This window comes from Chrysemys picta, chromosome 7 (genome assembly GCF_011386835.1).
Source record: "Chrysemys picta bellii isolate R12L10 chromosome 7, ASM1138683v2, whole genome shotgun sequence".
Lineage (NCBI taxonomy): Eukaryota > Metazoa > Chordata > Testudines > Emydidae > Chrysemys > Chrysemys picta.
In genome coordinates, this window is record NC_088797.1 from 116,594,850 (window position 1) to 116,606,992 (window position 12,143).

General features: G+C 39.9%; 1 protein-coding gene across 1 annotated transcript in view; it reads right to left on the reverse strand.

The window, feature by feature from the left end:
• Positions 1-12,143, reverse strand: part of FHIP2A (FHF complex subunit HOOK interacting protein 2A) — a 48,216-nt gene that overhangs the window by 26,647 nt on the left and 9,426 nt on the right. Inside the window, exons 2-6 of the mRNA XM_005293858.5 lie at positions 10,061-10,139; positions 7,582-7,751; positions 4,104-4,208; positions 3,622-3,744; positions 41-313 (exon numbers count right to left, since the gene is read on the reverse strand). Of these exons, the coding sequence (XP_005293915.2) occupies positions 41-313; positions 3,622-3,744; positions 4,104-4,208; positions 7,582-7,751; positions 10,061-10,139 (750 nt within the window). The remainder of the gene's footprint in view (positions 1-40; positions 314-3,621; positions 3,745-4,103; positions 4,209-7,581; positions 7,752-10,060; positions 10,140-12,143) is intronic.

Sequence of the window (12,143 nt, forward strand, 5' to 3'; positions counted from 1 at the left end):
ACTCATTTTAGCACATTGAGTAGAATTGAAAATGACTCACTGGGCTTTTTGTGAGATTTAGCAAAGAATTCACTAAATTATAGTCTTGGTTTAGACGAACAGCTGAGGCCTCAGGTGATGAAGTGACATTTAGTTCATCTAGACTCGTGGATAGATCATCTTCCTTCTCTATGTGCTCCGCTCCAGCAGCATTAGATATTTCTTCAGGTTGAATGGACTGTCCTGTGTCTGTCATCAACGAATCTTGGCCTTTTAGCATGTCTTCTGTGATTACACTTGCTGATCCTTTGGAAGCCAATACTTTTAACTTGTTCTGAAAAGCATTACATTAGGACAGGAGATTATACTGATCAAAATGCTGTATGACCTAAAGCGGAAATTTACTAAAATAAAGGTTTATGTAACACACACATCAAGTACAGTAGAACCTCAGAGTTACGAACACCTTGGGAATGGAGCCTGTTCATAATTCTGAAATGTTCATGACCATGAACAAAACTTTACGATTGTTCTTTCAAAAGTTTACAGCTTTGAAACTTTACTATTCAGAAGAAAATGCTGCTTTGAACCACCTTAATTTAAATGAAACAAGCACAGGAACAGTTTCCTTACCTCGTCAAATTTTTTTTTTTTTAGTCTTCCCCTTTATTGTTTTAGTACTTTACATTTAACATAGTGCTGTACTTTATTTGGGTTTTTTTCTTTTTGTCTCTGCTGCTGCCTGATTGCATACTTCCAGTTCCAAATGAGTTGTGTGGTTGACCAATCAGTTTGTAACTCTGGGGTTCGTAACTTTGAGGTTCTACTGTAGCTCTTTACAAGGTTGGATGTATTAGTCGTGTACTATATTATGGGTGCAGAACCATCTTAATATTTAAATTTAACACATTTTGTACTTTATCAAAATTTTCCCAAACTCTATACCAATCCGTTTTAAGGCTGCTTCTGTGCTAGTTTGTCCAAGACAAATGAAAAGAGATGGCCTAGTTCTTTATATCAAACAACTGAAATGGATACTATCTGATTTGTCCAATCTCCAATATGAATTTCATATTTACTTTATGCAGGTACCTTTTGACACTAGCACATGGCTTTTTAGGTCAAGACCTCAATACATTTTATTTCCGTGACTATGGAAATACCATTCCCAAATCCAATCATAAAATGAAATTGATTCTTCACTTCTAGAGATTTTGCCTTCAAAGTGAAAAAAGGCCTCTCTAAGACTTGTGAGCTACTCTCAAGTGATATATTTTTTCTGTTTGTATTTTTTTTTTAAATCTAGTACATTTCATAGAGAGGAAGGAGTGGGTGCCAAGTTATTTCTGGACACCTAGTACTCATACAAAACTTTCTTGAGAGTTGTAGGACATAGAATCATCATAGAATATCAGGGTTGGAAGGGACCTCAGGAGGTCATCTAGTCCAACCCCCTGCTCAGAGCAGGACCAATCCCCAACTAAAGCATCCCAGCCAGGGCTTTGTCAAGCCTGACCTTAAAAACCTCTAAGGAAGGAAATTCCACCACCTCCCTAGGTAACGCATTCCAGTGCTTCACCACCATCCTAGTGAAATAGTGTTTCCTAATATCCAACCTAGACCTCCCCCACTGCAACTTGAGACCATTGCTCCTTGTTCTGTCATCTGCCACCACTGAGAACAGCCGAGCTCCATCCTCTTTGGAACCCTCCCCATCAAGTAGTTGAAAGCAGCTATCAAATCCCCCCTCATCCTTCTCTTCTGGAGACTAAACAATCCCAGTTCCCTCAGCCTTTCCTCATAAGTCATGTGCTCCAGACCCCTAATCATTTTTGTTGCCCTCTGCTGGACTCTTTCCAATTTTTCCACATCCTTCTTGTAGTGTAGGGCCCAAAACTGGACACAGTACTCCAGATGAGGCCTCACCAATGTCGAATAGAGAGGAATGATCACGTCCCTCGATCTGCTGGCAATGCTCCTACTTATGCAGCCCAAAATGCTGTTTGCCTTCTTGGCAACAAGGGCACACTGTTGACTCATATCCAGCTTCTTGTCCACTCTAAGCCCTGGGTCCTTTTCTGCAGAACTGCTGCCTAGCCACTCGGTCCCTAGTCTGTAGCAGTGCATGGGATTCTTCCATCCTAAGTGCAGGACTCTGCACTTATCCTTGTTGAACCTCATCAGATTTCTTTTGGCCCAATCCTCTAATTTGTCTCGGTCCCTCTGTATCCTATTCCTACCCTTCAGCGTATCTACCATTCCTTCTACATCTGCTTTGTTACCTTGAAAGAATGTGACCCAGACTTCTTTCCAATAAATCTGTTTTGTGCAAATAAAAGATATATTTACATTAGTGTTCTACAAGACCGAGTGAGAGATTGGTTGTGGGGTAAGGATTCTCTGTTTTTCTGGCACAGACATAGATGAGTAAATGTTGTATTCGACTCCTACACTAGACTTCATCTTAAGACCAATTTTTCAAGTGGTCACAATATAAGACTATAAATCCTATGACATCTATGATAAGGCCACAGTTATTTCAAATACTGCACAAACATTCAATATTTAAAAGAGTCACCAGTTGGGTTACCAGCTTTTAGTACATACCAACCAGGAGGGAATAAATACACGACAGTCAGACAGCAAACTACAAAAATTCTCTGAACACTTGCCTAGCTGATGTGCATTCTTTGTGGAGCCACTGTTCTGCATTGCTACTGTGCACTAATATACTGAAGTCCTAGGGGAGGTAACCCAGGGAACACAATTTATAGTCTACTCCATGGTACAAAGAAGTATGATTTTGGGGTAGGTTGGAAAGATTATGGTTTCAAAGAACACAAAATGGTCTTTTCTACAAGTAGGTCTTTTTTTCTACACTGCGAAAGGCCTAAGGATGCAAAGCAATCAGTATGTTAATGTACATTATCCTTAAAACTAAAATTACCGAACCTCCTAGAGTCTATTTCTCGTTGTCTATAAATGGGAAGTGCCTGTATCAAGAACAATAACCCCTGTATGAGAAGGCTTGAATTCCACAGGTGAACCCTTAGAGTGATGTGCTAGGTTCAAACTCAGTTATTTCTGATAGGTGCAGGTAATGTCAGCCTCTGTACATCAGAACACATGTATTCCGAGTTTCTGTGTATATTTAAGTTGGCCTGTGTCTAGTCATGCAATTCTGCAGTCTAGCTGCTTACCTGCCTCCTGCAAGAGTGCAGGACGGGATCCTGAATCACGTAATAGAAAAGGTTACATAAAATACATATTCAATGCTTTCTAATAAAGCTCTCCTCTGAGTGACCACCTGAGCAAAAAACCCAATAGAGAGTAGGCAATATAAAAATACATTGGTATATTTTCATGACATAAACACTGGGGGGTCAAATGTTGCTGAGAGGGGTGCAACTTCACCTTATCATTAAGTGACTTCACAGCTTGTTAGGTTGCAGTAACCAAAGGGATAGGGAATACTGAAAATATAATGTAATTTTATAAACTGATGGTACAGCCTTAAATACTTTAAAGAAAATGACACTCAGTTAATTGAAAGCAGCCAGTGCAGCACCAATCTGCTCCCACCATTTCTCAGGAAGTTTCTGGATGTAATATACCAGTTTTAAAATGTACTTGTAAACAAACCTCAAGAAAGAAGTTGACCAGGTATGGATCCTGTTTCAGCTTTGCACATACTATGCAGAGAAACTGAATTTCTTCATTTTCTGTTGGTGCTGTTAGAACTTCACCACAAAGTCTGATTAATTTCTGTGGGTGGGGGAAAAAAAAAGAAAAGTAGACAATTAAAAGTGGAAGAAACCCAATAGCTTATTGGTAGGCACTCTAGGCTGAATTCTCTTTTCAAAGCGGTTCTCTGATGACATAAGATACACTGACTTCAACAGTTACTCCAGATTTACACCGGTGTAAACAAGATATTATTATTTACTAGTTGCACTGCAGTAACACTCAGAGGTCCCAATCGGTAATTCGTTATTGCACTGGGGGATCAAAAACAAAACAAAAAACCCCAAACAGAAACCCCACACAAGAGAGAAACCATTACATTTGACATCCAAAAAGCCAGTCATATATAAATAAAGGTTTGTTTAAAACTTGAACCGTACCTGCACTGGTTTATATACATTTATATGTGGGAGAAGAGGTTGTCGTATTCTTCCTAGAAGTTTGGTATAGAAAGTCAAAACTTGCTGTTTCATTCCTGGAGGACACTAGACCACAACAGAAATATAACAAAGATTAAATAAACAACATACAAACTGATCAGCCAAAACATCTGAGATTAAATTGAAATAAGCTTAACATCCTTTTGAACAGCTTTATCATAAACAAACAGATCAATTTAAATAGTTGATCCAAAACAACTGAAAATATTAGGTCTTGCTAACTATACTTTTTTTTTTTTTTATAAAAAACCCACACTCTTTAAATTTATTAATTGAATGCATGCTTTAAATTGTATTTATTTTCATAAAACTTGATACTTTTAACATCCCAGAGCATATGCCTAGCCAACTCAGTTATATAACAGAACACAGAGAGTGGGTTGTGGGAAAGTTTATGCCACTACAGAAACCCAACTTCATAATCAACAACTTAGGTACAGCTGTACCGCAAGTAAAACTGTCACACTTAACACCCCACTAAGGGTTTGTCTACATTAGAGGGGTTTTTTTAAATTTGAGTTAACTGCCTGCCAGTTAACTTGAACTACCTAGCACTCTTGTACATGCTAATCTGGACACTCCACAAATGTTTGTTCCATGACAAAAATGCTTGTAATCTACCCAAGGGATCAGCCTAAAGTAAATCACGACTATTTGAGGTGTATTCAGAGTAGCACGTCCAAACATGTTAACTTTAGTTAGTTAACGGACAATCAATTAGCTTGAGTTAAAAAAGTTTAGTGGAGACATACGGTGATGGTAGAATAATGTAACAAGCCTAAGGGTATGTCTACATAGCAGCTGGGAGGTGTGATTTGCAGCTTGGGTTTAGACATATATGCACTAGCTTTACTCAAGCTAGCGCCTAAAAACAGCAGTGTGGCCCCGGAGCTTAGATTAGCCGCCCCAGTACCTACACAGGAGGTCAGGTGGGATTGTATTCCACCACACTGTTATTTGTAGGTGCTAGCTCAAACAGAGCTAGCATGTGTATGTCTACCCAAGCTGGGAATTACTCCTCCCGGCTGCTGTGTAGACATACCCGTAATCAGAACAAAGTGAGAGTATTCCCTAACTGCAGTTAACTGCAACACCCTGCACACACTGAACCATGTATTTATTTCAGGTGTACTGAATCACAGAATTGTAGGGGCTGGAAGAGACCTCAAAAGGTCAACTAGTCCACACGTGGTAAAGCATGAATGGTAATTCACAAATGGTAAAGTATAAATGACATGCTGTCCAAGAATCACTTCGGCAGACATATTATTGTAAATGTAATGACTTCTCTTGACTCTTAGAAGCACTTTGCCAGTTTTGCATTTCACACAGCTCAAATGCATCATGTTTTTCTCACAGAATTTGTGGTTGTATCAAACCAACTATGTTTCTAATAAATAAATTGCTAATGAAATATCCCAGCCATATTATGTATTATGGCACCTCAGTAACCAGGCTGCAAGACAGCTGCCACAATGATAGGAATATTGGGAGAAAGGTGGTCCCAGAAGGAAGAGATTGCTGTCCCCCAGGCTCAGAGAAACGTAACCAGACAAGACAAGAAACATCAAGCGAATGTGTGAAAGGTGCAAGACTGACAACCCTGGAGAATGAAGTGTTCTGTTTATCCTCAGAACGGGCAGCAGGAGTGAAAGTTCTCTTACACTGCCCAACTGATGGACTTTCACCATAACATGAAAGTACTACCATGAGGGATGAAAGAGTAATTGAGTCTCCATGGTCCAGCCAATCCTTGGCCTTTCAGTAGATAAGGCTTCCAAGAAGGGCACCAGCAGTGACGGTGGGAGTTTTTGAGGACATTTCCTGTTACTGGGAAATGGACTGAGATCCCAAAACACACTTCACACCAATCACAGAATAGCCATGAAAATTTAACACCAACTGGTCACTACTGACCTGGGCTAGATTTGTACCAGGGATATAAATGTGAAAGGCTCTAAGGTGACTAGTTTAATTAATATTTGTTCAGTTTCAGCTTTTGCATCAAGTACTAATTATGTGCTAACTATCCCCATCTAACTGCTAGTCCTGAGCCATTCAGTTCTCTACAGTTAAAAAAAAAATTTGGTCCCATGCTATTCAGAACTTTAGGAAGTTGAAAAGGCTTTTTAATATATAGGGACAAGCTGCCAATTGCAGTATAGCATAACTCAGAATGGGGCATAGGGCACAGGTGACCTTACACACCTTTCGGTCCCCCCACACCCTCCCAGTTGTGGAGGCTGTCAGCCATAAAACTAGCCCGGCACAAATTAGAGTAGACTCAGGGCTGGTTTATCTCATGCTACATCCCCAAAGGGGCTGTTCCACCAGCCAGGACTGCTAGAGCCCCTTGCGCTCTGGTCCCACGCCCTGTGCCGGGGAGGAGGCCGCAGAGGTGGGAATACAGTTTGGGAAATCCTGAGCTGGTGCCTTAAGGCAGTTTTAAATTCCCTTTGCACCACAGGAGCAAAGAGGACTTGAGATGCCATATGGCAGTGGTTCTCAAAGTCGGTCCGCCGCTTGTTCAGGGAAAGCCCCTGGCGGGCCGGGCCGGTTTGTTTACCTGCCACGTCCGCAAGTTTGGTGGATTGTGGCTCCCACTGACCGCAGTTCACCGCTCCAGGCCAATGGGGGCGGCAGGAAGCAATGGCCAGCACATCCCTCAGCCCGCGTTGCTTCCCGCAGCCCGCATTGGCCTGGAGCGGCGAACCGCGGCCAGTGGGAGCCGCGATCGGCTGAACCTACGGACGCAGCAGGTAAACAAACCGGCCTGGCCCGCCAGGGGCTTTCCCTGAACAAGCGGCGGACCGGCTTTGAGAACCATTGCCGTATGGAATCTCAACCATTCTGCTTTATTAAGTTATCTAAAGAGCAAAGTGCCTGAGAGATTGTTTATGGAGGGTAATTTGAATTTTTTTTGCAGCTCAGAGCACTAAATCAGGGACAGCATGCTTCTGTAATCTGCACAACTGTTTTCAGAAAAACAAACAAAACTTAATAAAACATCTGTCACCCAAGGATCTCAAAATGCTGTACAAAGGAAAGCGAGTATTATTATCCCCATATACAGGTGGGAAAACTCAGGCAGACAGCCAAAGTGCCTTCTTGCTCAAGGTCACATAGTCAACAGCAGAGCCCAGGTTTCCCAACTCCCAGATCCTGTGCTCTAACCAACGGACCATACTATTTCACTTTGGCCGACTTGAATGACCACTCATTTGCTCATGTTACTTTGGAACTCCAGCAACATTCTTAGATAGTGTGAAACAAATGATTATCAGCAAGATGTCATAGAACTAATGGGTCCTATCCTGCCAGGTGCTGACCATCCTCTATCCCATTAGAATTATGTCAGTTGAAGGTCCTAAGTACCTCAAAGGATAAGGCTCTTGCCCACCACCTGAGATATACTTACATCAGCTTTCCCTAGTGTGTACAATGTCTCCAAGATCTTGTGATGAAGCAAATATTCCATACAAGGCCCTGTCTCTCCCGATTCCCTCTCATTTTCTTCTTGAACTAGAATATCCAACATCTGCTCCAGGTGAGAAGGAATGTTGGTATCAGTCACAGGAGCTTTGTCATCTAAATAAAAAATATTCAGTTAAAATGATAAAAATAAAAACCACAATTTTCATTTTCCTTTGAGTTCAATTATAAACCTTTGGTTTAAAACGTGGCCATTATGTTTATTATTCAGAATAACTATTAAAAGATCCCTCTGAAAAAATTGTTACAACATAGTCAGTGAGCTGTAAACAGAGTATTAACTGGATTTTTCACATCTACATAAATATGCTGGCCCAAATTTTCAGAAGGGAAACAGAAATTTTGGATACCTAACCTAAGACACCTTAAAGGGGCCTGATTCTTCCAGAGGGTTGAGCACATGCCTCTGAAAATCAGGTCTCTTTAAGGTATCTCAAAATAGATACAAAGAATTACTGGTCACTTTTGAAAATGTGGACTACTAGACACATTATGGAAAAGTTTTACCTTAATGTGAAAAATAAAAGTGTGGAATACTAAATTTCTGACACTGTACTAGTCGGATGGCCCAAAAACAATCCAAGACTGGAATCTGTGGACAGCATCCAGAATCTATTTCATTTCCACTTGATCAATTCCTTCAAGAGTGAGAAAGAAAGAGAAGCCTATTTTTTTTTTAATCTCACAAATAATTTATATCCAAACTTCAGGCTCAATTCAATTTTAAAAAAAATTCTTAAGTATGACTATTACGTCGTCTTTGTTAAGATTGTGTATTGTTTTATTCAAATTTCAGAGTACAATTCAGCTCATAGATCTCTATAAAGGAAAAGAGACAGATTTTGATCTCAGTTACACTGAAGGTCATGGAGTTACTTTGAATTTGCACCAGTGTAACTGAGAACAGGCATTAACCCAAGGTGTTGTATGGCACTGGTGTGTTTCTAGGAATTTAGAAACAAATTTTTATGTTGCCATATTTTAATTGGAGAACTAACCCAGTGTGGAATTAGTCATTACTTCTTATGCAATAACCTAAAAATAATGGCCATTTGAATGCAAAAGGAAACAAGGTCACAGAAGAGAATTGCCACCTCAGAGCAATTTCAGTTCTCTCTCTGTCACCAGTTAGCTTAGACTGACTTGTTGAAGTGAGGCTTCTAAGACCTAATCCCTGCTCCCACTGAAGTCAAAGATAAAATTTCCATTGATTTCAAAGGTAGCATATCCAAACGCATAGTTTTCAAGATCTTTTTGCAGATTTTCATTTGGGGGAAGGTGGTGGTGAGGGAGAGGTAGCAGCAAGAATGGAAGCTTGGGTTTTTTGCAAATAAATATTTAGTACAGAAGCCAAAGCTGAATTTATTTTTATTTTGCACCACACATGCTTATATGTCAGTTTCCACATATCATCTCATCAGTTTCATCCTAGGAAGCACTAGAAAGCATGTCCAAGGCCGGCAGTCTCAAATTTCAGCTCTTAAGAGTACATATTGATTTAAACAAGAAATCAGAAGTCCTGAGGATGTGAACACAACATTCAATAGCCACTCTAATAGGCATGCAGGGATAAGAGTACATAGGGCATGGTGATATTTGTTTTTAAAGACAACAGACTAGAACAAGTGATTAGGAGGACAATTATTTATGTATTTGTTGGAATGGTGGAAATGTGATTTACATTAAGCAAATACAGCCATAATTCAACTGAACAGCCAGCTTTTAAATTAAATGAAGAAGAGCAGAAGGCAGACACTACAGCTTTAATTAACTTTGGTTTGATTCTGTCACACATGGATGAAATCTGTAAGAACTTTCACAGTTGCAGTCTCAAAATACCTTAAGGAGAGAGACAATCTGAGAAAAAAATTACAAAAGATAAAATACAGAAAGATGCCCAGTACTGAGCATTGTATGAAAGTCTGACTGGCTTCAGAAATGATTGCTCAAGTGTACATGACTGAAAAGTTATTTTGTGAAGACTTGTGTTAAAACCTTGGAAAGAAAAGAAAAATAGGCAATGCAACAGAAATGAGAAGGGTTATCAGAAGGATTACATTTCTGCAGATGTCTGTTTAGAGTGAACTGAACAGGTGAAGCCAGAAATTAGGTCTGACCTTAAAAGGTACAATTCTCAACATGGTGCACAGGGAATGCGGTATTACATCCGCTGTTGTTCACCCTCTATCAAGGTGCTTTGTCAAAGGTAAATCAAAGATAAAGGATATTTTAAAACAAATGTTTTTTGTTACTTTGGAAAAAGAAAGAGGAACTTGCTTAATGAGAACAGTTTCGCTATTTCCCAAACTTCACTTTTAAACAGCACTGAGGTAGTTCCAGTTTGCTTCTTTCCAAAGTGAAGATGCAAAAAAAAAAAAAAGAAAGAAAGAAAAAGGTTCTCTTACCGGAGGTCTCTATGTAATAATGAGTAATTGCTTTCCAGTGGTAAACAAAATCTTCTTGTAACGGAAGGGATGGCGCAAGCTATGGAAACAAAGTGAAACAAATAACCTAAGTGGTTAGAAATGATCAAAATTTTATCAAAATCAGTATTTCCTGTAGGACTGAAGCCTAAGCAGTGGCTCTAAAATTGTTCATACATGGACCACATTTTAATAATGAGATTGTCTCATGGACACCTGTACACCCATTTGTGATTATACAATGTACTTTGGCAACTAAAGGAATTGCTCACATAGGAAAGGAATATTAGGAAAGTACTTTCAAACTGTTTATATTGAAGTATTTTGTCCTTTAAGAAGAAAGTTAATCACACTCCTTTGCTTCTGCTCTTCATGTCATCTCCTCTTCCCACTTGCTTCCTCTGCTCCCCTGCCTACACTGGCCAGCTGCTTCCCTCGTTTCTCCTCAGGACATTCCTCTCTCATTGGCTGCTAGGAGCTCCAGTCCCTGAAAGAGGTCTCCCTTTCATTTAGAGGTTGACTCCTCTTTCTGGTTTCCAGATGTTTTTATAGCCTTCCTGGCTCTTCTTTGCAATTAAGAGACTGGGCACTTCAAAGAGCAGCTGGAGCCAACGGGAGCCAGTATCATGGCCACCCAGCTCGCCATGGATTGCCAATAATTGCTCCATGGTGCACAGCTGGTGGGCCCAAACATAAGACATGGCATTCACAGCCATTCACAACTGGAATAGAACCTCCTATAACAAAAATCTCAAGACCTTCAACCTATCAACCTTAGGCTCTATTTCATTATATTATATTTCATTATACAGATTTTTTCTTAGGAAGGAGCCCTAGAACAATTCACCCACACACTGCTAAAATGAAATGCAGCTACTCCAGAGGCAAGGATGCAGCAGCCAGGTGGATAATCACTGGGTAGAATGCTGCACCATAATGGGAGGGAAGGTCATCCTTACTTGAAAGAACTAAACTGCATGGAGCTCATTATATTCCCCTTAGAAGACTCAATGGGATTTGGAATCTGTGATTCTTCACGTCTAGATATTTCAAATTTGAGGCTTCTAACCATAAATCATTTCTTCCAATTTCCCCTTTTAGGGGCTATTTCCATGAAGTGCTGAGTTGCCTCAAATCCCAAGAAGCCAATGGAAATGGAGGGCTCTCAGACCTTTGCATACCCTTGAAAATTTTATACAGCCGTTTTTCTCTAGTTAATGAAGTTTACATTTATCTTGGCTAAAAACGCAAAATCCAATATATGAACAGCACATCATGTGCTGAAGGAAAGAGGAGTTCTTAATATTACTGACCTTTTGTACACAGGACTTTGAAATGAAAGACATTCAAAAGTAACTGTGCATGGTGGCTAAATATGCCCATATCAGCATTAGGACACTCATTCCCAAATGTCAACTAAGCAATCAAATTTACACACTGTTTATCCATTCCCTGCTATCTGACTGCTCTTCTGTTCCCCCAAGGCTATCCTGGGCACTGACATTACATTTTACCTCATAACATTTTAGTGCACCAAATGTCATGAGGTAAAAAAAAAAGGCATCTGAAAGTCTTTCATTGAGCAGAATATTTATTTTACTATACATCTTGTTTGGTTACTGAAGAACAGAGAACTAACTAAAAATACAGGACAGATCTTTATATATCAGGTTTTGTTTTCCTTGATGGGTGGCTGAAGACATTATTACCATCATTTGTACTGGTTTCTATAATAAAATATAGTCAGAACTAAATTTTGCTTCATAAATGGCTGCAGAGAGCACTTCTTAGGGATAAAGGGCTTTCCCCCGTGGCTTCTCAGTGCATATTATTTTCAAAAGTAACGCTAAAATAGATTCTATTAAAAATTCACCCTTGACTGATGCGATTTTCCGCTCCGCTTCTATTCTAGCCTCATCTGTTTCTAGGTGAATTCAGTGTTTCTGAAAGCCAGTGCCAGACCGAGGATTTCAATTTCCAACACTTACAATTTATCCGCAGAGAGCGCAGCAGCAGCCACAAACTTCCCAGACATTGTCCCTCCCCCAACAAATTGCCTCAACAC